Here is a 26,372-nt window from a genome sequence, read left to right as displayed (position 1 = left end):
AGCTTTGTGTTACAGTGTGTCATTCAGCAGAGGACAGTGATATGGTGGCATGCCTCAGATGAAAGTACTAAGTGACAGAACCACTGCAGCTGGAAACCCTACATTCTAAACTCAACAACCAAAGTTGTGTTAATAATGTGCTTTCAGAAAAGGGTCTTCAGTAGGGATGGGCTACTACCTTATGAGAATAGTTAACACCCACACATTAACATTGCTGCCATCTGGCATCACCAAGGAAACCACCTGCCAGAGGCAGCAAATACTGAGGTTGCAAAAATTTAAAAGTTAGACAAGCATAGCAAGACAAAGCAAATGGAAAGAGAATGTTTTAAAATATTAATTTAAGAAATGGATTAAAAACTATTCAAAACCATTTGTTACATTTAGAGACATACACATTAATAAATGAAAAGGACTGATTCCTAGTTCTGCGTACCCTAGCAAGTATTAGCAGAACAAAAATTTGTATTTTAGATATGGTATAGTCTCATTCCTTATTATTTTATTCTGACTGCTATTCAAAAATGTATTATTTAATCAGACAAACTCTCCAGCAATTTTGGAAAGGAAGGGAATTCTACATTTTTTTCCTCAACCTCTTGCACCTAATAAAAACAGCTACCATTTATTAAGAGTCATTAGATGCGGTGCAAAGCACTTTATATCATCTCTAATCATACAACATACACATTACTTCCATTCTACAGATGAGAATTTCAGAAGAGAGATGAAATGCCCACGAGCAGACAGTCTCCTAATAACACAGTCAGAATCAGAATTTAGGCTTGCCTAACTCTACAGTTACAGTCCATGGCTCCCCATTACTCCCACTATTCTACGCTGCCACCATTCTACATATGGGCGTTTTATAGGCTTACTCAAATGTGAATTCCAGAGAAAATCAATAATAACAAATCTATTGCTTTCTCTTACCTTTTCTTCTCAAATGGAAAGTTTTTAGTATTAGGTACCTTGACAACTGTACATAATTGTTAACACTACCTTTTCTTGTTAAATGGAGAGTTGTTAGTGTCAAGTACCTTTAATGAAATCCATGACAAGTGTACATAATTGTTAACACTGCTGCCCCCAATATGAAATGATTACTGCTTAATCTTAAAAAGAATAAACACTGGCCTTTTCCATCGAGAAGGGCTTTTTTCATCAAACATGCCAAGATGTGATAAGTCAAATTAATGCTGTGTTTTAATATAATCGTTCTGAAATTAATTTTTCAATTACTAATTATATAGAATTTTTGTAAATGCATGTTTGCTTCAAACGGTGATGTTAAATGACTCCTACTGACTCAACTTCCAAATTACTGAACCACATATACTACTATAAAAACCACCTGATTCTAGATAAGGTTCAATAACTTTCAAAACTGTTAACAGGAAACCTTTAGTTCAAGCCTCACAGTAATTAACATTCCCCACATTTATGCAACTCAAATAACACCAAAAGAACACTCAAGACTCTTCCACCAAAATGCAAATGTGAGACAACATGGAGGACTCAAGTTCCTTCATTCACATGAACATTCGTGTCAAAAGACTAGACTGTTTCTGAACCAGCATAGTGTTATCAGTAATATAACCACTAATTTATTTTTTAAAAAGAACAGTTTCCTTTTCTGTGCAGAGAGTTAATTTTTAACTTGGTACTTACAGTTATCTTCCACATCTTTTTTACTGTCCTCTTCTGCAGGAAACACTTGGTTTATGAGAGCCAAAAATGTCTAACAAGCAAAACAAATGCTCATTAAACTCAAGGCTTTTAAATAGTAAGAACAATAGAAGGGCTTAATTGGTTGCATACACTGTAATAGTGGCAACAATATGCTCTTTATTAAAATATAATACAGATCCTACTATTTAACAAGTCATTAACCCCAAAACAGAACAATAACTTTACTCAAAAATATTATCTACTATTACTGTGGACATGAAATCAACAATAAAAATCAGTAAGTAAGTATCCTAGGCTCTAACACCTAGAGAAGGACAAAAAAAGAGGTATATTAATATTAAATTTACATACATATGCTATTTAACAATTTTTTTTAAATAAAATGTTAATGTGGTAGATACAGCAATTTCAGTGTTTTAAAAAAGGAAAAAGTAACCAGGCACAGTGGCTCATGCCTATAATCCCAACACTTTGGGAGGCCGAGGCGGGTGGATCATCTGAGGTCAGGAGTTTGAGACTAGCCTGGCCAACATGGTAGAACTCCGTCTCTACTGAAAATACAAAAATAAGCCGGGCGTGATGCGGCACCCCTGTAATCCCAGCTACTGGGGAGGCTGAGGCAGGAGAATCCCTTGAACCCAGGAGGTGGAGGTTGCAGTGAGCCGAGATCATGCCATTGCACTCCAGCCTGGAAGACAAGAGTGAAATTAAATCTCAAAAAAAAAAAAGACAGAAAAAAGTAGCATTCAATCAGATATAACCAGAGGGTTATATTAATAGCTATTGTTTCAGTAAAATATATTTGACACAAACTCCTGTACAAAAATCTGTCAGAAATATAAAAAGTACCCAAAAATATTTCATCTGTAAAATTACAAGTATCCATGAATACTTATATTTATCACTTAAATGCTATAGTAGACACTGCAGAATTAAGATAACATCTCGTAAGAGAGAACAAATGATCTCAAATGACATCCAAAGAGAATTAAATTTTAATCCATGCCATTCTCACAGTTATTTATAAGCTGATACAGTACTTCTCAAACAATTACAATTACTCTTGTGGATGAAGTTTCTAATTGTATCAAAGAAAACTGCAGGGAAAAATGGTTCAATTATTTTAAAATAATATTTATGGGGGGGGTGTGTGTGTGTGTGTGTGTGTGTAAAGCTACAACTATAAAGAGTAAATCCACGCTGCTGGGACTACCTCAATTCTAAGTCACACCCAATGTAGAAAATTGTTATGCCATAAAAACTCTGGAAGTTAATTACTTGGAACCCAGTACATATGTTGTTAATGTTATAAATGTGGAGAAGTTTGTAGGACAGGCCACAAAAGCAAAATTAACCCATAATGTGCATTAAGTATATTAATGGTCATATAAAACAATCCACAATTTATAATAATGATTCTATAGGAAAATGCATTCAGAAATAACTGCTAATGTCATATATGTATGTGCCCAACTTTCACAGCCATGGCAAGAGGGTTACGGGCTCCCCAGACTTCAGGGTTTAGCTCTGCCTGGTAGGAGCCACGTCAAATTAAAAAGGTTCCAAGAAGTTAGATGATGAGGGGAGTGGGGATGAGGGGAGGCCAACGACAAAGAGTTGCTGGAATGAGAAAGTTAAGAGCAGCCTAAAAGGCCAGTAAGGAGTCCTGAAAGGTGTTTTCTCTCCCTCCTTTATTCCTTAAATTATCACCAGCCCCATCTTCCTCTCTCCTTAAAGAGAAAATGTTTCATTAATTGTTTTCTCTTAGAGGAAGGAGGCTTTTTTCTGCTAAAAACATGTCTTGATCACTCAGCATTAAACACCTACCACAAGTCAAATACAGAGCATCAAGCTCTAATGACAGAATAAAATAGACCCTGCACTTGAGAAGACTACATAGTCTAGTAGGGAGGGAGAGACAAAGTAAACAATTATCTCTAATAAAGATTAAAGGAAAGCTAAGAATTTATACCACTCCTCAAAGGAAAAAGTAGTCAACAGTCAATTCTACTGAATGGGGGGGAGGGAGAGATTGGGTATCTGTAGAAAAACTTCATAAACAAGGTGACCTCAATCAGAGTCTTAAAAGAAAAATAAGTATTTTCTAAGCAAAAGGATATGGAGATTGGCCAGGTGCGGTGGTTCACACCTGTAATCCCTGTACTTTGGGAGCCCCAGGCAGGTGGATCACCTGAGGTCAGGAGTTTGAGAACAACCTGGCCAACATGATGAAACCCCATCTCTACTAAAAATACAACAAATTAGCCAGACATGGTGGTGGGCACCTGTAATCCCAGCTACTCGGGAGGCTGAGGCAGGAGAATCTCCTGAACCCAGGAGGCAGAGGTCGCAGTAAGCCAAGATTACGCCACTGCACTCCAGCCTGGGCAACAATGGCAAAACTCCGACTCAAAAAAAAATAAATAAAATAAAGAGCGGGTATGGATAGTGGCACTCCAGGCAGGAGCAATGTGAGCAATGACACAAACCACATAACATCACCCGGGGTATGGTAAGGACTTAATACTTGCAGAAGAGAAGGAGAAAGAGGCACACAAGAGTAAGAGTATAAAGGGGAGACTTGGTTGACAAAACATAAGACCAGCAAAGCAGACAGGGAAAAGAAAATGCAGACCCTTCTATGCCATAAATTTAGGGCTTCAGCCTACAAGGCTTCAGAGCGGCTTCTTACCACTGCTGCAAATACAGAATATGAAACCAATTTAGTGGATTAAAATAGCTTTCTTTTTTTTTGAGACAGGATCTCACTCTGTCACCCAGGCTAGAGTGCAGTGGCACAATCACGGCTCACTGCAGCCTTGACCTGCTGGCTTAAGTGCACTTCAGCCACCAGAGTAGCTAAAACAGGCATGTACCACCACACCAAGCTAATTTTTTTAAATTTTTTGTAGAGATGAGGTCTCACTATGTTGCCCAGGCTAGTCTCGAATTCCTGAGCTCAAGCAATCCTTCCTCCTTGGACTCCCAAAGTTCAAGGATTACAGGCATGAGCCACTGCACCTAACCTAAAACAGCATTTTTAAAAGAATAAAAGTTATTAGAAATTATTAGAATGCATAGCATGTGCTAAGAATGTTTCTTTTGATCAACTGTTTCATTTATAAGTAAACACACACAAACACTACACACACAGTTGTTGAAATGTAAAATTTATTTCTTATAAATTCACACACATACATAATACACATACCTAATGCAACGTGAAATCTATTTTACTGTGGGTCACAAACAAAAACTTTGAAAAGCCATTGCTATCAAGACATGTTCCTCACTCCCTCATCTACACTTCCACTGCGCACACACTGCACAAGTGTCCAAGACCAGTCCACCCCTTTATGTACTTAATTCCTTAATAATTATTTCGAAGCTGATGATCTCTAGGCAATGAATGAGCTAAGCAAAAGATTGCTTCTCTTAAGGATCTTTTTAACTGTCTGGTTATTACAGCAGTCTGCTTATTAAGACCCTGATCAGAAAGTAGGGAGGAAAATTAAGATTAAAGGTAATTTCTGAGAACTTGTTAATCCTCAAAAAAATTTTTGTGGAAAAGACGTACACTTTAGTTCACAGAATTACCTACAGATCCATGAAATTTATATCACTCCCAAATGTAAACAGTTTTTATTGGTTCTACATATGTACCTGAATAATATTAATAAGGCACAGTGTAAAGCATATTAAAATATTTAAAATATGAAAAAGTGTATCCCCCTTAAATCAAGTTTCTTCTATAATTGAACTGAATTGTTTTGTCACCTGTAAATACAACAAAATATACATAACGACTATATATAAACACCTAGGAAATACACTCTCAATTTCATTTTGGTCTTCTGATTTACTGTGCTTATAAAATATGTTAAAACAAAAATCAAAAGCCTTCAAATATGTAAAGTAATTGAGTTTATTTTTTTAAACATGTACTGAATTGTAAGTACAAATAGGTACCTGTTAATAAGAGGAAAAACCAGAAACACTTTGTCTTTCCTGTCCTGAGGGTATCTTTAACTGGCCTCCTCTAACATGGCACATTATACATTATGCATTTCAGTTCCTGTGTTGTTTACAGTAACAGAATAGTTTTCTCTGTGAAAAGACCTCAGGAGAGATCCACCTTGTTTTTCTAAGGTTCCCAGAAGGATGGTAGTCATATGGCATTAGTTAGCCATGTATCATAGAATATAAATTATTCATGAACATTTTCCGTCTAAAGTAAACAAGAAATGACATCTACAAAATTTAATTTAGTCAGAAGAACTGTTTAACAGGCATACTCATTAAACTAAAAATTGTGGACATCTATCATGGGAATAAGATATTACTGTGCTAAGATAGCTAAGAGTTGAAAAATAAATCAATGGTGGAACCAAAAGAATAAAAATAGATTATTTCCTCTGGAAAACTTCCCCTCACTCTCTGAGAATGGAGTGAAGTTCCACAAAAACAGACTGTATCAGTCTCCATGAAGACTGAAACAGGTATTTACAATGATGCCTTCTCTGTAAACGAGTCACAACTCCTAGTCACTTTTCCCTCAGACTTTCATTTTGTTAATACTGTCTAGTTTATGTCTAAGCATACAAAGAAATAAATACCATGTGTACAGAATTAAAGCATCTATCACAAAAATGATAGCAATAATTTTAAGTGAACAAAAAAGACTTTTAAAAAAGACTTTATAATAGAAGCTAAAGCAAAAAAGCAAAATCTGATATCCCCACATTCACTTTTCATATTTTTACTTTGTGACATGTTGATCACAGACAAGCTAATAACTTTAGTAATGTGGCACAACAAATTAAAATGTCTTTATTGTTTAGATTTTATCATATAGCTAGTTCTTAAGAATGAAAGGCTAAGAACTGGATGATCAAAGGGATTTGAAAAAAACAAAGAATGAAAGGCTCACTAAATTTCCATCTGATTTTATCATAGGGCACCATTTTTTCCCTAGGGCACATAGCTCTGATTTAATCAAAGAAGTCAGGAGAAAACAGACTCACTTACCAGAAATATGCTTTCCCAAATATCTACTTCATTAAGAAGACAGACCTAACTCTTGTGAAAAAAACACCCATTTTTGAAAGAAATCATATTTCAACATCGTTCTGAGAAACTCACCTTGCCTTTCTGATTCAAGGGTTCAATTGTTAAGCTGTCGGGGCCAATATCCACAATATTGCCCATCTGAAATCCATCTGTAGGGTGTGGCGCCCAAACGGGCTTTCCATCCTCCATTTTTGAAGGAGGATCCACGATCTCCTGTTTCCACTATCCACTGTCACCTGTTTCAAAGGAACAAATACAGCAACATGAATCAGTTTCAAAATATATATAAAACAAACAATGTATCTTTTTCAAAAGTTCACATGTAAATCCCAACTAACAAACCCATCTACCCATGCCACGTAAAATCCCCACCTCCTCCCTTGCATCTTGCTGAACTCTGCCCCCTTTATCTACCTTTTTTTTTTTTTTTTTTTTTTTTGTTTGAGACGGAATCTCACTCTCTCAACCAGGCTGGAGTGCAGTGGCACAATCCTGGCTCACTGCAAGCTCCGCCTCCCAGGATCACGCCATTCTCCTGCCTCAGCCTCCTGAGTAGCTGGGATTACAGGCATCCACCACCACACCCGGCTAATTTTTTGTATTTTTAGTAGAGATGGGGTTTCACCGTGTCAGCCAGGATGGTCTCGATCTCCTGACCTTGTGATCCGCCTGCCTCGGCCTCCCAAAGTGCTGAGATTACAGGCGTGAGCCACTGCGCCCGGCCCCCTTTATCTACTTTTAGATAAGGCCAAGCAGAGGTTGTTCCACCCTCAGGTACACCTGCTCTACCACTGCCTTCCTTCAGGTATGACTGCAGTAGAGTACAACGCTCTGACTAGAACAGAAGCAAACAATGATAGTTTTTACCAGTTGAGTGTAATTTATAACAGTACTCCCTTTTGCTACCTAAAGTATTCTGCATTTGCACAATAAATTAAACAGTCATAGGAATAGATATTATTGTGGGGAGGTAACTAAGAGTTGAAAAAAATAAATCAACTGTGGAAGTAAAAGGATAAAAAGAGAGATTATTATCTCTGGGAAACTTTCCCTCACTCTCTGAGAATGGACTGATGTGCTCCCGAAGCTCATCCTCACGGAACTACTCAGCATGCCATTTTTGTTGTTTTCTTATTTTCCACTGAGGTAAAACTGACATACAGTGAAATGTACAAATCTAAGTATACAAGTTGATGAATATGGACAAATGGATATAGCCATTTATGAAACACTTCAGTCAAGGTCACGAGTGGTGGCTCACGCCTAGAATGCCAACACTTTGAGAGGCCGAGGCAGGAGGACTGCTTGAGGCTACAGTGAGCTATGACTGTATCACTGCAATCCACTCTGGGTGACAGAACGAGACCCTGTTTCTAAAACAAAACAGTTGTCTCATGACTCCTTTTGGTCAATAACTATTCCCCATGGGCATTCCTACTGTTCTGTTAGTTTCTGCCTATTCCTGAACTTCATATAAGTGACATCATACAGTATGTATTCTTTGGTGTCTGGCTTCTTTCATTCAACAAATTGTTTTTGCTTTCAACATATTTAACCTTGTTGTGCGTACTAGTCCAATGAATGACTATACCACAATTGTTCACCTATTGCTCTCTTGATGAACATTTGGATTGTTTACAGTTTTTGCCTAATGTGAATTCTAACCTAATTTTTCCATTATCCCTGTATGGTTTCTTTCATACTTAGCATTCTGAGATTTAATATTCATAATTCTGTCTCTAAAGAGTAGCCAAAACAATCCGTGACATGCAAAATATTTTGTTTTAATGAGCCTGGATGTTATGAGACTAAAATGTAACAATGGATCATCTGATGAATGATCCCAGATGTCATCTTGACAGGCACTTATTTTTTCACTACTTATCTACATTTAAAAAGAAAAGCTGATTCATGTGCCATAATCCTCCTTTTGTGTGGCATTCTCAAATGTGGGATCCTCATGTGGATGCTCTCAGGTGTAGTTTCATGAAAGTCAAGGACGTTTGGCATACAGTTCATTCAAAAGCGGCTAACTATTGGCATGTTTGCAACTTGCTTGTTGGTTGATGTCGTCTATGCAGTGGCTACAAAGTGAGTTGCTTTCCCTATCCAGCAAACGCTATCAGATTTATATATAATTCCAAGTTGACAAATTAGATGAAGAGTCTTCATAGAAGTGAATCAATACCACTACTTCAGACTTACATTACCACACATACATCTATACACTTTCCCTAATCATATCTAGTCCCATGGCTTTAAATACCATTTATGTACGAGTGATGCTCAAAGTTGTTGCTCTAGCCAGAACCTCCATTGAGATCCCAGATGTTTACTTGTCTACTGGACACCTCTTCATGAATGTATCTAATAGGTGTAACATAATTATTATGTTATTATTGCCATGGTCTACCACTCCAGCTTGCTCTTCCTTGTATCAGTGAAGGCACTAACAGCACTCCTTCAAATCAAACCGGAAATCAACCCCAATCCCTTGAGCTCCTTCCAAATTCATATCACTTCCTTAATGTTGTCAGCTTTACCTCCAATAGGCATCACAAATCCAACTCCTTCTCTGCATCTCCTCTACTGTCCTAGTTCAAATGAACATCATCTTTTACCAGGACTTCTGGAATTAACTCAGCTGCCTGCTTCTACTCGTGCCACTTCACACGTATCACTAGTAACACTACCAAAAGGTAAATCTAATCATTTCATTTCTGTTTCATCAGGACTTGGACTATTCCTCTCTGTGTCCCTAAGGCCCAGCACACAGTAAGCAACTCAATATTCACTGGTAAATGAATGAATTGTTCACACAGTTTTGGAAGAGTAAAAGCAGGTGTAGACTTAGAAGAAATGAAATATCTTTTTCCTTTTTTTTTTTTTTTTGAGACTGGGTCTTTCTATCACCCAGGCTATAGTGCAGTGGTACAGTGATGCATTCATGGCTCACTGCAACTTTGACCTCTCACATTCAAGACATTCTCCTATTTCAGCCTCCCAAGTAGCTGGGACCATAGGTGCATCCAGCTAATTTTTGTAATTTTTATTTTTTTATATACAGGGTCTCACTGTGTTGCCCAGGCAGGTCTCGAACTCCTGCGCTCAAGCAATCAACCTGCCTCAACCATACACAGTGCTGGGATTACGGGCGTGAGCCACTGTGCTCATCCTGAAATATCTTCAAATTCTATGCTCAGCCAGGAACAGTGACTCACACTTGTAATCAAAACACTTTAGGGTAAGGAGACAGAGCAAGATGGCTTAATAGAAGGCTCCAGCAATCACTTCCCCTTCAGGAACACCAAATTGAACAACTACCCACCCAAAAAAAGCATCTTCATAAGAACAAAAAATCAGGTGAGCAATGTACCAGTTAAAACCAGTGCCTGGTTTTAACATCACATCAAAGAAAGAGGCACTGGAGAGGGGAGCAAAACCAGTCTTCAACTCTCAGCACCACCCTCTCTCTCCCCACCCCTTGGCTGCAGCAATGGTGGTGTGGTGAGAGAATCTACAGGCTTGTGGGAGGGAGAGCTCACAAACAGAGCATTTACAGAAGCCCTAGCCAGAGGCAAATAGTTCATCTCAGCAAGCCCCACTGCAGGCTAAATTGCTCTGGGGTCCTAAATAAACTTGAAAAGCAGTCTAGACCACAAGGACTGCATTTTCTGGGCAAGTCCTGGTGCTATGATAGGCTCAGAGCCACTGGGTTTGGGGAGCATGTGACCTAGTGAGAACACCAGCTGGGCAGCCAGGAGTGCAACTCACAGCTCTATTAAATAAAGACTCCTTCCCTCCGTTTGAGAGGAGAAGAGGGAAGGGTAAAGGGGACTTTGTCTCGCAACCTGGATACCAACCAACTCAGTCATAGTAGAATAGAGAACAGGGCAGGTCCTGAGGCCCCCATTCCAGGCCCTAGCTCCTGGGCATTTCTAAACACATCCTAGGCAGAAGATAACTCACTGATTTGAAGGGAAGAACCCAGTCCCAGCAGAATTCATCACCTGCTGACTAAAGAGCTCCTGGGGCCTGAACAGTCAGCAGTGGTAGCCAGGCAATACTCACCATGGGTCACAGGTGAGACTGAGAGCTATGCTGGCTTCAGGTATGACCCAGCACATTCCCAGCTGTGGTCGCCATGGGGAGAGACTGCCTCTGACTGAGGAAAGGAAAGGGAAGAGTAAGGGGGACTTTGTCTGGCAGCCTGAGTACCAGCTCAGCCAGAGTGGGTTAACGAGCACCAAGCGGGCTCCTGGGGTCCCTGATCCCCGGCCTTGACTCTTGGGTGGCATTTCCGGATGTGCCCTGGGCCAAAGGGGAGCCCACTGTTCTAAAGCGGGAGATTCAGGACTGGCAGCATCCACCACAAACTGACTGAAGAACTCTTGGGCCTTGAGTGAACATCGGCAGTAGCCAGGCTGTACTTGCCATGGGCTTGGGATGGTGGTGGCCATGCAGAGAGACTCTTTGCTTGAGGAAAAAGGAGAAAAGAGTGGGAAGAACTTGATCTGTGGCTTGGGTGCCAGCTCAGCTTCAGAATACAGCAGCAGGTAGATTTCTAAGGTTCTTGATTCCAGGCCCTGCCTCCCAGGTGGCATCAATCCAAAAGAAAAGGACATTAATGAGCAAGAAGAAATCATCTGAAGGTACAAAACTCACTGGTAATAGTAAGTACACAGAATATTCTAAAACTATAATTGTAAAACCATTTAATATAATTACTATGGAGAACAGTTTGGAGGTTCCTTAAAAAACTAAAAATATAATGACCATATGATCCAGCAATTCCACTGCTAGGAACATAATCACGAGAAAGGAATCAGTATATTGAAGAGATATCTGCACTCCCATTTTTACTGCAGTACTATACTCAATAGCCAAGATCTGGAAGCAACCCAAGTGCCCATGAACAGAAGAATGGATAAGGAAAACATGGTGCATATATACAGGGGAGTATTATTCAGCCATGAAAAAGAAAGATCCTGTCATTTACAACAACATGGATGGAACTGGAGGTCATTACATTAAATGAAACACGTCAGGCGGAGAAAGGAAAACTTCACGTTCTCACGTATCTGCGGGAGCTAAAAAAAAAAAAAAACTGCAACAATTGAACTCATGAAGATAGGGAGTAGAATGATAATTGAGGCTGGGAAGGTAGTGGGGTGGGGAGTAGGGATGGTTAATGGGTACAAAAATATAGTTAGAATTAATAAAATCTACTACTTGATAGCACAAGAGGGTGACTACAGTCAACAGTAACTTACTGTCATTTAAAAACAACTAAAATAGTATACTTGGATCATTGTGGCACAAAGAATAAATCCTTGAGTTGCTGGGTACTTCATTTACCCCAATGTGATTATGGCACACTGTACGCCTGTATCAAAATATCTCATGTACCCCATAATATACACACCTACTATGTATCAACACAAAAAAAAATTTTAATTTTTAAAAAAAGCACTTTGAGAAGCCGAAGTGGGAGGATCACTTGATCCTAGGAGTTCAAAACCAGCCTGAACAACACAGCAAGACTCCACCTCTACAAAAATCAAAAATTTTAAATATTAGCCAGGAATGATGGCATAGCCCTGTAGTCCTGGCTACTCAGGAGGCTGAGGCAGGAGGATGACTTGAATCCAGGAGTTCAAAGTTGCAGTAAGCTATCATTGTGCCACTGCACTCCAGCCTGGGAGACAGAGTAAGACCTTGTCTCTGGGAAAAAAAAAAAAAAAAAAAAAAAAAAACCTAGGCTTGAAACTCAGCTCCACCACTTTCTGACAAGCTCTTAAGTAAGTTATTTAACCTCTTCGATTTTTATCTTTGTCCTTATCCATATGGTGGGATATCACTTACCTTTCAGAACTGCTGTGAGGATTAAGTGACATAAAACTGAGATCACTGTTCTACTGGCACCCAAAAGATACTAGTCATACCCCTCCCCCTTTCCCTTTTCCTTCCCCAGTATATCCCTTGTTTGAAGCCACCAGTCAGTTTCAAGACAATAGTTGTGGTAATTTTAAATACAAACAGAAATTACAGAATAGACAGTAGGGATCATTTAGGAAAAATTACCTGAAATCACTGTGTGTAAAATTTGTGACAGTGAAAAAAAAGAAAAGAAAAATCACAGCAAAGCAAAACTCCCAAGGTCCAAAAAAGAAAGGCAAATTAAACTTCGAACCACTTTCCTATTTTCAACTATTAACTACGACTTCCCAGTTAAGGTAACAAATTTAAAGACACACAGCTAACATTGCTCCTTCATCAAAGCCCTATATCTACTGTACAGGGATTCTTTACAAATACATCAGCCCATGAGGATGGAGAGAAGCAAAAAGGAGAAAACAGAAGCATTTTCTAATTTGGAAAGCAAATGGTTGAGAGGCAACCAACAGCAACCACAAGAGAGCTGAATTCCAAGGCATGAATTCGAAAATATGAAAACCAACCCAAATTATACTACAGAATCCTCAAAAGATACAAGAAATTCAGTACGAGGTTCCAGAACAAGGGTGAAAAGAAATCTAAAATAAGGAAAACTAGGTGAAAGTTTTTTGAGAAAGAGATTTCCTAACACCAACCACACAAACTCCATATTGATGGAAAAACTGCCCCCCGACCCCAATCCCCACCACCCCCACCAAGAGAGGTCTACAGCCTGTTCTCTGGAGAAGACTCTGGAATGAGAAACACCAAAAACAATTATGGGTACGCCAAAAAAAAAAAAAACAAACAAAAACAAAAACAAAAAAAAAAAAAACACTGCTTAGGAGATAGGGTCTCACTTTTTTGCCCAGGCTGGAGTGCAATGGGACAATCATAGCTCACTGCAGCCTCGAACTCCTGGGCTCAGGCAATCCTCCCACCTCAGCCTTCTGAGCAACCAGGATTACAGGCATAAGCCACTGCACCTGGCTGAGACTCTCTCCTTGACCAATCAACTTTAATTAGGCTCCTCTGAGGCCTCTCCTCAACTAGCCCTCAACCTTGGCCTTAACTCCATTCTATCTCTGACAGGCCTGCACAGCCCAGTTTTAGCAAGAATCCTGCTAAATCAATTTAGATAAGACTCCCCGACCCCTGATACTTGATCCAGTTCCAATCCCCCACCTTTCATGTCATAAACCAAAAATAAAATCCTAAGCCCCTAACCAACTGAATGGGGATCCCTCTTGGATGGGGGAAACCCAGAGGAACTTGAAAAACTGAATTCCCAGCCAAGACAGGAAGGGAGGTCAGACATGCCTCATTATACACCCCTCCCTTTTGGAATTTAGGCACAACTGACCAATAATAACATTAAAATAGAGATCATAAGACTGACAAAACAGATTCTTTGCAGCAATAAGACACATTTCAACCTGACTCTGGTACAGCATCACATGCCAGATATCAGACCCTGAAGAGAATCAAAATATTTTACCCCAAAATATATTTCTTTGACATATTTTGAAATGGCCCTGCAAAGCTGTCTTTTATGGGGGAAATTTGCATCTGCAGAGAATTTCATAGTAATTAATGCAGCCAGGCATTTCCAGGATGGATTTAAGCGAGATTAACTAAGTCTGACATTTTTTAAGGTCTGAAAAGAGACATTTACCATCATTCTCTCTGTAGCTTGCTACCTATGAAGCTTCTCTACATAACAAGAACCTCAACATCTATGGATCTTTTTTTTTTTTTTTTTTTGAGACAGAGTCTCACTCTGTTGCCCAAGCTGGAGGGCAATGGGGCAATCTGGGCTCACTGCAACCTCCGCCTCCAGGGTTCAAGCAATTCTCCTGCCTCAGCCTCTACAGTAGCTAGGACTACAGGCACCTGTCACAACGCCCAGCTAATTTTTGCTTTTTTTGTTGTTTTGTTTTTTTAGTAGAGACAAGGTTTCATCATGTTAGCCAGACTGGTCTTGAACTCCTGACCTCAAGTGATCCACCTGGTTCGGCCTCCCAAAGTGCTGGGATTACAAGCCTCAGCCAGCACGCCCGGCTGACATCCCCCATATCTTACCTGGAGCATTTCTTTCTACTGACTTCAAGTCTTTAGACAAAGCTTAACTCTTTCAACTGCCAATCAGAAAATCTTTGAATCCACCTATGACCCATAAGCTCCCCATTCCGCCATCCCCCGACTTCGAGATTTCCCAGTTTTCAGGCAGAGGCAGAATCAATATATACCTTCCATGTATTATGTCTTCGCCTGTAATTCTTGCCTTCCTAAAATGTATAAAACCGAATTATAACCCAACCACTTCACACACACTTTTTCAGGACTTCTTGAGACTGTTCATCGGGCCATAGTCATTCATATTGGCTTCGAATAAACCTCTTTAAATATTTTACAGTTTGCTTTTTCCATTAACACTCTAAGTCCTTGACCTGCCTTCAGCAAAAATCCTGTTAAGTCAGTATGGCAAGACTTTCCATGCCCTTGATGTCTCCATGAATAATTTTCCATCCACTGACCCACTCGCTTTGTTCCTTGGCTGTAAATCCTGTGAAAGGAAAAAAATCTCGGAACCCCAAAATCACTAAGCCAAGGAAAAAGTCAAGCTGGGGACTATGTCAGGCAGGCCTGCCTCCCATTTTCTCCCTAAACAAGATAGCTACAAACATTTTTTAAAAAGTTACATGCCTCCCTCACAATTTGCCCACATGGAAATTCCTTGTGGATGAAGGATAGCCAGAACTCAAAGTCATCCCGCTGAGGCTCATGTGAGACAAATGCATATCTCATTGCTTCTTCTACCATATTGTTTCACTAAGCCAGACTAGGGCATAAGATTATTTCCTCTACCCTCCTCTCACATGTAAATTGTGTATTCTGTGAAAGGCTAATCAGAGACTCAAAAGAATGCAACAGTTTGTCTCTTTATCTACCTATGATTTGGAAGTCCCCTCCCCCTGCCTTGAGTTTACCCGCCTTTCCAGATGAAACCAATGTACATCTTACAGAAATTAATTGATGTCTCATGTCTACCTAAAATATATAAAACCAAGTTGTGCCCTGACCACCTTGGGTACATGTCCTCAGAACCTCCTGTGGCTGTGTCACAGGTGCATCCTTAACCTTTCTAAATTGGTTTCAAAATAAACTTTCTAAATTGGTTGAGACCTGTCTCAGATATTCTGGGTTCACAATCCCCAGCTGTCTCTGCCATATTCAGGAGTTGAGGCCCATCTCTCCCCCCTACTGCAGTACCCCTTGATATGAACTGAAAGTACTGCTATGGACTGAATTTTGTTCCCCTCAAATTCATATGTTTAAGCCTTAACCCTCAATGTCTCTGTATTTGGAGACACGGCTTTCAGGAGGTAATTAAGATTAAATGAGGTCGGAAGGGTAGGGTTCTAATTAGATAGGATTGGTGGCCATATAATAAGAGGAAGAGAGAGAAATAGATCTCTCTCCGAGTACATGCACCATGGAAAGACCAAGTGAACACACAGAGAAAAGGCAGCCATCTATAAGCCGGGAAAAGTGCTCTTATCAGAACCCAACCACAGTGACACACTGACCTCAGATATCCAGGTTACAAAACTGTGAAAAAAATAAATTTCTGTGTCAGAATACAAATGTTTGTGGTATTTTATTATGGCAGCCTGAGCAGTCTACACTTCTAGCAGACTAATACCACCCCTACCACAAGAGTCCTTGAATAAAGTATTCCTTGCTGTTTTAACAAGTGTTAGAATAATTTTTCTTTAACAACATAATAATAGAAATGAAGTATGCACTAGAAGCTATAGAAGATAAAGATGAGGCAACCTTTCAGAGTTAAGATAAAATGGAAGAGCGTCAGAGGCATGTGAACCAGAGCAACTCCATCTTGAATAGGAGGTGGGTAAAATAAGGCTGAAACCTACTGGTTTTTAGACATTTAAGGCATTCTAAGTCACAGGATGAGAGAGGAGGTCAGCACAAGACACAGGTCATAAAGACCCTGCTGCTAAAACGGGCTGCAGTAAAGAAGCTGGCCAAAACCCATCAAACCAACATGGCAACAAGAGAGATCGCTGGTAGGATAATCAAGAAATAAACACAAAAATGGGCAGCCAGCAGCCTTCGGGGCTGCTCTGTCTGTGGAGGAGCTATTCTTTATTCCTTTACTTTCTAAATAAACTTCCTTTCACTTCATGGACTCATCTGAAATTCTTCCTTGTGTGAGATCCAAGAACCCTCTCTCTTGGGGTCTGGATCGGGACCCCTTTCCTGTAACAATAGAAAATAGGGGGAAAAGAGAAAAAGGAAAATAAAATGTGAATATGAGACTAGTAAAAATAATCCAGCATCAAAATACCAGGAAAAAAAATCCCTCCACATGCCCACCCCCCAAAGAGAGAGGAAGAAGGCTTTGAAATATCCAAAGAAAATATACCAGAACCAAAAGACATGATTTTCTAGAGTCCAGTCAAAATTTCCATGGAGTCCTCAACAATGTACTAGAAAACAGACACACAGAGACACCACTGTCAAATTTCAGAACACCAGAAATAAATAAAATGTGCTACATATTTCCAGAGAGATTAGTGAGAAAAGAAGAAAAAAGAACAGGTCCTTCTAAGGATCATTAATCACAATGGCTTCAACAGCACTCAAAGCAGTAAGTAAATAAAACAATGTTTTTAAAATTCTGGAGGAAAATTAATTCTAACCTAGAGCTCTATACAGAGGCAAACTCCCAGTCCAGACTGGAACAATATGATCCAAGAGACAGCCACGCTGAGCACTGTCATCAAAGACAGTCACTGCCCAAATGACTGTGGCCCAGTTCAGTTTTTTATCTGTGCTGAGACCAGCTCTGTCAGGGAGACTCTAACCCAGTGGTACTAGAGGAATTAAAGACACACAACACAGAAATATAGAGGTGTGAAGTGGGAAATCAAGAGTCTCACAGCCTTCAGAGCTGAGAGCCCCGAACAGAGATTTACTCACGTATTTATTAACAGCAAGCCAGTCATTAGCATTGTTTCTACAGACATTAGATTAACTAAAATTATCGGATGGGCCGAAATAAAGGGGTGGGTCTGGCTGGTTATCTGCAGCAGGAACATGTCCTTAAGGCACAGCTCACTCATGCTATTGTTTGTGGCTTAAGAATGTCTTTAAGCAGTTTTCTGCCCTGGGCGGGCCAGGTGTTCCTTGCCCTCATTCCAGTAAACCCACAACCTTCCAGCATGGGTGTTATGGCCATCATGAACATGTCACAGTGCTGCAGAGATTTTGCTTATGGCCAGTTTTGGTGCCAGTTTATAGCCAGATTTTGGGGCACTTGTTCCCAACAATCTGAACATGTCTTAATTCTATGTGATGATGATGTACTTCTGCCTGGAAGAAGCCATGGACACTCACTTCCCCCTTCTATTAATTTTTTTTTTTTTTGAGACAGATTTGCTCTGTTGCCCAGGCTGGAGTGCAGTGGCATGATCTCAGCTCACTGCAACCTCTGCCTCCCAGGTTCAAGCAATTCTCATGCGCTGGCCTCCCAAATGGCTGGGAACTACAAGCATGTGCCACCACATCCAGCTAATTTTTTTGTATTTTTAGTAGAGAAGAGGTTTTGCCATGTTGCCCAGGCTTAAATTAAGTATTACTTTGTATCTAGTGCAAGGTTTTCACTAGAATAAACCTCTTTTTTTAATGTCTTCATTTAATTGTTTTTGGAATCCTAAATATTTAAATACAAATTATCCTTCATTAATGAAGTCTGATTTATTCACCCCACCAAAGATGACAAAATTCTTTCAGATATGTTAATATCTGTTCCCAGAAAAATCTTTCAGAAAATCTATGTGGTCAATATTCATTCTAACTAAACATGTTTGCATATGAAGAGTACTTAAAAAGACACTCACTCACTATAAGGGAAATTTTTAAGACAGTCTCAATTCCCAGTGCTATTGTACTAGAAGTCTTAAACACATTCTAACTTTCTAACTACATATACTTTGCACAAATACTAAAAGAAAAAAATAATAAGAATTATTGGGGTTAAGGAAATTTTAAATCTTGGAAATTCCTACAGTTATTCTAAGAGAGATAATTCCCCATCATCAACTGAAAATTATCTTACTTTTAGTACTTAATTGACAATTGATAATGTATTTTTAATGTAAACACTATAGTAATGTGTAGAAGTAATCCACAGAAGTACCATGTAATCCACAGAAGGCAATCCGTGGCTTTTCAAAGCTACTACACTGATTTTTCATTTTTTCTGTGTCAAAAGGTTAAAAGTATAGCACCAGGAGGCTCCCTGGGGAGCAAACTTATTGCAGGCGAGAGTAACAAAAACACACACCACTATATTCTCTTTTATCTGCATCTCCAATGATAACTCCAATAACAGCTATGTATATATTAAATACTACAGGCAGAATAGGCAGATTCATATCACAAAACATGAGCCGTTGCCTGCTATGTCACCATTATTTTCAAAAGTTACCCTTTTAGAAATATAGTTAGGTTAAGGCCGGGCACTGTGGCTTGCACCTGTAATCCCAACACTTTGGGAGGCCGAGGCAGGTGAATCACTTGAGGTCAGGAGTTCAAGACCAGCCTGGCTAACACGGTGAAACCCCATTGCTCCTAAAAATACAAAAATTAGCCAGGCATTCTGGCTGCACCTGTAATCCCAGCTACTTGGGAGGCTGAGGCACGAGAATCACTTGAACCAAGGAGGCAGAGGTTGCAGTGAGCTAAGATCGTGCCACTGCACTCCAGCCTGGGTTGACAGAGTGAGACTCTGTCTCAAAAAATATATATATATATGTGTGTGTGTGTGTGTATATATGTTTATGTGTGTATATATGTGTATATGTGTGTATATATGTGTATATATGTGTATATATGTGTATATATATGTATATATGTGTATATATATACGTTAGGGTATTAGACGTTAAGTACCAACTAAAAGTAATTTGGGTTTTGGCTGTAAGTGCTAGAATAAGATATCAAAAAGGAGAAAGCATATGGCAAACAGAACCCTTCCAAGACTGCCTTACAGAGTCATTTATTCTGTTAACTATTATTTATTTAGCCACCTACCATGTACCACATACTGCCAGGTGTTGGGGGAATAAAGGTGAGCAAAAAGAGACAAGGTATCTGGCCTCAGGGAGCCTTCTATCTAATAGGAAAATCATCAATTAGAATAGAAGAGTAAACAGAATTGGCAAAATCCCTACCCTCAGGGATCTTAAATTCCAGTGGAGGTGAGTGTGAAGGGGTGGGGTAGATCTATCAAGTTTGCCTTTTAAAAAGATTACTCTTTCATCTGGCCAAGCCCTGGCCTTGTTGATCAAAACAATGTTATGTGCACCTTTGGCACACAAGTTTTAAACTGGCAACTCCTCTCACCTCTATCAGTGTATCCTAAGGCTATTAGCTTCCCTGGTATCCAGATACTGTGAGAAAATGGCGCACAAGGTAACAGTTGGCTGTGGCTAGTAAGTTTTGTGTGTACCTAGCACAATCTTTTATCAAGCATTTCGGTTCCCGAACCAAAGTTCAGGAATTGAATCATTCTCAAAAATATTTCAGCAGGGTTCCCTTTAGTCAGTAAATTACCTTGAAAAGGCCCAAGGTGGGAGGATTGCTTGAGTCCAAGAGTTCAAAGCCACTCTGGGCAACATAGTGGGACCTTGTCTCTACCAAAAGCATGAACATTAGTCAGGCATGACAGTACACACCTGTAGTCACAGCTACTTAAGAGGCTGAGGCGGAAGAATAGCTTCAGCTCAGGTGGCCAAGGCTGCAGTGAGCCATGATTGCGCCACTGCACTCCAGCCTGGGTGACAGAGCAAGATCCTGTGCCACAAATCAAAAACAAAAAACAAAAAGAAAAAGCCTCCCTAGAAAGTATATCCAAGTTAATCTTCAGCTAGTTGTACAAAATTTGGGTTTTTTATTGCTATAATATAGTATTAATTGAACATAAGTACTGAACTTATTGTGAATATCTTGGTTTTATCAGCAATAAACTTTTATTAACAATGGAAAGAAAAGACCCATCACTAAGTCCAAACTCAGGACAAAGAAGAAAATATCTGAACGTTAACAATATCTAAAAATTAACTACCACAATTTAATTAAGAAGTAATTTTGATTTTTTTTCAATGAATATTTACTGAGCACCTGCTATGTACCAGGCACTGCTTTAGGCTGAGACACTGATGACAAAATATGCAGATCAATTGTTTTTCAAAATAAGACAAATGTTTATTCCAGCTATGACACCCCTTCTGAAAGTCTAGTTGATTACGGCCCTGGTCCTGATGTATGACCTTTTCACAAAGTGACTTCCAAGTATAACCTAAGAAACTCCAATGTAGCAATCAATGCTTAAAGCTAAGTCTGCTATTACTTGATTCTTAGAAACAGTGAACACCACCACTAACTTAACTGGTATAGTTAAGATTAATGTGCTAACAAAAAAAGAGGATAAAAAAAAAAAGCAAGTATGTCATTAATAAGCTTACTATGAAATATTTTAAAATACATGATTTGCAAGTGATACCAGGAAAATTACTATAAATACTATACAATCTGAATTGTGAGAACTGATTATATGATTTTCTTACAGATTTTCAGAGAAGAAATCATAAACTATATTTCAAATATAAACACCTGCATAAATTACCATCACAAGACAGATTTGGATTTAGACATAATTCATATAATATATGCAATCTTTATTACAATAATATGGACAAAAAGTAGACTTTTTCAGAAAAAAGCCCTGTATTTTTAAGAGACTAAACATCCCAGTTTACCTACTCAAAATTTCTTTCACAGATGTTAAAGTATCAGAATATAATAGCAAGATATTCATCCCAGGTGATTTAAATATTCCATATGCTGTGACTAATGTTGTTTATTATCCAATGATACACCCAGAAGTTACCTAGTTTTGTAATTTGTGCTAGGTTTAAGAGTTTTTCCACCAGGTGCAGTGGCTCATGCCTGTAATCCCAGAACTTTGGGAGGCCAAGCTAGAGAGACTGCTTGAGCCCAAGAGTTCAAGACCAGCCTGGACAACAAAGTAAGATCCCTGTCTCTACAAAAAATACAAAAACTAGCTGGGTGAAGCGGTGCATGCCTGTGGTCCCAGCTAGAGTGGCTGGGACGCTGAAGTGGAAGGATCACTTCAGCCTGGGATGTTGAGGCTAGTGAGTCATGATCACGCCACTACACTCCAGCCTGGGTGACAGAGCGAGACTCAGTCTCATTAAAAAAAAAAAATTTGAGACTGAGTCTCGTTCTGTCACCCAGACTAGAGTCCAGCGGCGCAGTCTCGGCTCACTGCAACCTCCATCTCCTGGGTTCAAGCAATTCTCCTGACTCAGCCTCCCAAGTAGCTGGGATTACAGGCACGCGCTACCACGCCCAGCTAATTTTTGTATTTTTAGTGGAGACAGGATTTCACCATGTTGGCCAGGCTGGACTAAAACTCCTGACCTCAGATGATCCGCCTACCTCAGCCTCCCAAAATGCCGGGATTACAGGCACAAGCCACCATGCCCAGCCAAAGAAATATTTTTAAAAGGTAAACATGCTTTTTACAGGGAGTTAATTTTGTCTTCCGGTTAGTATTGCATTTAAATGACTCACTGAGAATCAGAGAGACAATCAAAAAAATTGGAAATTTTCACTGAAATTTTTCATTTCTTGAATCAATTATAAAATATATTATTTTTCTCAATTGACATACAAATTATGCAATAAGTATATTCAGATATTCTATAAGATGAGAATCAAATTTTTTTTTGAGACGAAGTCTTGCTCTGTCGCCCAGGCTGGAGTGCAATGGCGTGATCTCAGCTCACTGCAACCTCCACCTTCCAGGTTCAAGTGATTCTCCTGCCTCAGCCTCCTGAGTAGCTGGGATTACAGGCGCCCGCCACCACACCCAGCTAATTTTTGTATTTTTAGTAGAGATGGGGTTTCACCAGGTTGGCCAGGCTGGTCTTGAGGTCATGACCTCAGGTGATCCACCCGCCTTGGCCTCCCAAAGTGCTGGGATTACAAGCATGGGCCACTGTGCCCAGCCCTCAAATTATTTTTTCAAATTTCCAAGGGCCACTTTAACTTTCAACTCCACTCCACAACATGCTTTGAAGACAGTATTCTACTAAACTATCTCTGAAAATGCAAATGCAAGTTTTCTCATTAAAAAAAAAATTAAGCTCTCACCACCATCTCTACATATCAATCTGCATCTGTGCCCATACAGTCTTCCTTTCATTCTGTTACTAAGTCCAAATTATTCTTACTCCTATAGTTGCTACTCACCCACCAGATCCTATTCCATCTTAAGCCATGCAACAACAACCCCTCCTCTCCTCTCCTCTCTCCTCCTCCTCTCCTCTCGCCCCTTTCCCTCCTCTCCCCGCTCTTCTCTTTCTCCCTCCTCTTCCCCTCCTCTCTTCTGTGAAGCGCCTTGTGAAGAAGGTGCTTGCTTCCCCTTCACTTTCTGCGATGACTGTAAATTTCCTGACACCTCCCCAGCCATACAAAACTGTGAGTCAATTAAACCTCTTTCCTTTATAAATGACCCAGTCTCAGGGAAGTTCTTTATAAAGTGTGAAAACAAAGTAATACATCTAGTCTTACGGCTTTAAACATTATCCATATGGCTAATCATGGCATCAATGTTATTAATATGCTAATAACGCCCCATGTGGCCGGGCACGGTGGCTCACACACCTGTAATGCCAGCACTTCGGAAGGCAGAGGCAGGTGGATAACTTGAGCTCAGGAGTTCAAGACCAGCCTGGCCAACATGGGGAAATCCCATCTCTACTAAAAACACAAAAATTAGCCGGGTGTGGTGGCGTGCACCTGTAATTCCGGCTATTCAGGTGGCTGACACACAAGAACTGCTTGAACCTGGGGGATGGAGATTGTAGTGAGTCAAGATTGTGCCACTGCACTCCAGCCTGGGTAATGGAGTAAGACCCTGTCTCAAAAAAATAGTAATAGTAATGCCCCATTTTCTATCTCCAACTTATACCTCTCTTCTAACTCCAGACATCTAGAGCACATAGCCTATTCAATATCACTACTTAGGAAATCAACAGCCATCTCAAACTTTTCATATCCTAAACTGACCTCCTAGCTCCCCGTTTAAATTTGTTTCGTTCATAGTTATCCTCTTCTTATTAAATGACAATTTCTTTTTCTTTTTTTGAGACAGGGTCTCACTCTGTCACCCAGGCTGGGTATTACTCCAGTAAGAAATCTGACACCTTAGCCTACTTCAGCTTAATCATAGCAAATATAAACCTTCCATCAGGCTTTGCGAAATACTGAAAATACATTAAGGACATCCGCTTATAACTGAAGGCCCTTGAGATGGGAGCCTCAGTACTTCTCAGCAGCTCCCAGGTCCTGTCTCCTCTTAATTGTGTTGGGGAACACACTGTATGGTGCTTCTCAGTGATTATGTTGACTCATTTACCTTTGTTCAGCTGCATACCAATTTTGAATTTTTTTCGTGAAAGTAAGGGCTCACTCTTATGACGGGACTGTTTGGGGAGAGTAGAGTCTGGAGGGGGGTTGAACCATGAAGTGAAATTATTACAAACGCATTCTATAAATATTTATTGAATTCCCAATATGTGTCAGGCATAGCACCAGAAAAAAAAATTAGTATTTTTCATCCTAAACAAAAAAGCAAAGCACATTCTTTCTAAACAAAAAACAAAACCACACATAGAAATAAGATCCTAGAAACTCCTAAAGTCTTAAAGTTACCACCACTGCCATTAAAAGAATTGGAATTAATTATTGGGGGAAGGGGAATAACTAAAGTGATAATATCACAGGTACTCAAATGCCTGGGGGGAAGCAGGAAATACTCAGAGAAGCAGTGCTATGCTTCTATCCCAAAGCACTGTAACATGGGTAAAGTTAGTCTACACCTACCCTCTCCTTCCTCATCTTTTCCCCATTTGAGAACACTAACTTAGGCTCAAAAAACAGGCAAAAATCAAGAAACAAGAGCTATCTTGTTTCATTTCATTCCTTGAAATGAAGGTTCAAACTCTAGGCTACACACAAACCCTACCTTATAGTAGGTAAATTCAGAGGGAAAAAAAGAAAGTAAATATTTTCTTGCTTTACAAACAAGTCTGTATTTGCTTGCCTTATTGACTCTCTAGAGCTAACACTTTTTAAATATTAATTTTAACATTTCAAATGTTGATGACAAATTACAAAAATGAGACTCTCTTGCCTACAAACATGTTTGTTCTTCCTTAACCTAGGTGTGTCACATAAATCAAGGACCAAAGTAAAATACTTTTTTTTTTTTTGAGACAGAGTTTTGCTCTTGTCATCCAGGGTGGAGTGCAATGGCAAGATCACGAACCACCGCAACCTCCGCCTCCTGGGTTCAAGTGATTCTCCTGCCTCAGCCTCCCTAGTAGCTGGGATTACAGGGGCCCGCCACCACACCTGGCTAGTTTTTGTATTTTTAGTAGAGATGGGGTTTCACCATGTTGGCCAGGCTGGTCTCGGAACTCCTGACCTCCGGTGATCCACCCGCCTTGGCCTCCCAAAGTGCTGGGATTACAGACGTGAGCCACCGCGCCTGGCTTTCTGATTTCTTTCAGAAGTGTTTTGTGGTTCTCCTTGTAGAGGTCTTTCACATCCTTGGTTAGCTATATTTTTAAGTATTTCGTTTTGTCTGTGTGGCTGTTGTAAAAGGGATCGTGTTCTTGATTTGACTTTCAGCTTGAACGTCACTGCTGTTTAGAAATGCTACTCATTTTTGCACATTTATTTTGTGGTCTGAAACATTACTGAAGCCATTTATCAGTTCTTGGAGTCTTTTGGGAGGAAACTTCAGGGTTTTCCACATATAGAATGTATCATCAGCAAAGAGAGACAGTTTGACTTCTTTTTTCCTATTTGAATACCTTTTATTTATTCTCTTGCCTGACTGCTCTGGCTAGGACTCCCAGAATAAGAGTGGTGTGAGTGAGCATTCTTGTCTTGTTCCTGTTCTCAAGGAGAATAGTTACAGCTTTTGCCTGTTCAGTACAATGTTGGCTATGGGTTTATCATAGATAACTCATTATTTTCAGTTATGTTCCTTTGATGCCTAGTCTGTTGAAGGTTTTTATTATGAAGGGATGCTGGATTTTACAGAAAGCTTTTTCTGCCTCTATTGAGATGATGCGATGATTTTTGTTTTTAATTCTGTCAATGTGGTGAATCACATTTATTGATTTATATATGTTCAACCACCCTTACGTCCCAGGAATAAAAGCCTATTAGATCACAGTATATTCACACTACCCGACTTCAAAATACACGGAAGGCTACAGTAACCAAAACAGCATGGTATTGGTACAAAAATAGACAGACCAATGGGACAGAACACAGAAATAAAGCCCCACACCTACAACCATCTGATTTTTGACAAAATCAACAAAAACAAGCAATAGGAAAAGGACTCTCTATTCAATAAATGGTGCTGGGATAACTGGCTAGCCATATGCAGAAGAATGAAACTGGACCCCTACCTTTCACCATATACAAAAATCAACTCAAGATGGATTATAAAGATTCAAATGTAAGACCTCAAACTA

At 39.7% G+C, this 26,372-nt stretch overlaps 1 protein-coding gene across 9 annotated transcripts in view; it reads right to left on the bottom strand.

Annotated features, from left to right (window-relative positions):
* Positions 1 to 26,372, bottom strand: part of MYO6 (myosin VI) — a 163,186-nt gene that overhangs the window by 87,627 nt on the left and 49,187 nt on the right. For 6 of the 9 annotated variants that reach the window (XM_054557769.2, XM_009242014.4, XM_054557771.2 and 3 more), the window contains 2 exons: positions 6,835 to 6,998; positions 1,672 to 1,741 (listed from right to left, as the gene is read on the bottom strand). In XM_054557769.2, coding sequence (XP_054413744.1) covers positions 1,672 to 1,741; positions 6,835 to 6,951 — 187 coding nt within the window. In that variant the 5' untranslated portion in view covers positions 6,952 to 6,998. Of the gene's footprint in view, positions 1 to 1,671; positions 1,742 to 4,618; positions 4,705 to 6,834; positions 6,999 to 11,196; positions 11,349 to 26,372 lie in introns of those variants that run through there. The other 3 variants (XM_054557770.2, XM_063724876.1, XM_054557773.2) reach the window with 2 other exon arrangements.

This window comes from Pongo abelii, chromosome 5, assembly GCF_028885655.2.
Source record: "Pongo abelii isolate AG06213 chromosome 5, NHGRI_mPonAbe1-v2.0_pri, whole genome shotgun sequence".
Taxonomy (NCBI): Eukaryota; Metazoa; Chordata; class Mammalia; order Primates; family Hominidae; genus Pongo; species Pongo abelii.
Note: the sequence above shows the minus strand (reverse complement) of the source record. Positions and strands in the feature narration are given on the sequence as shown.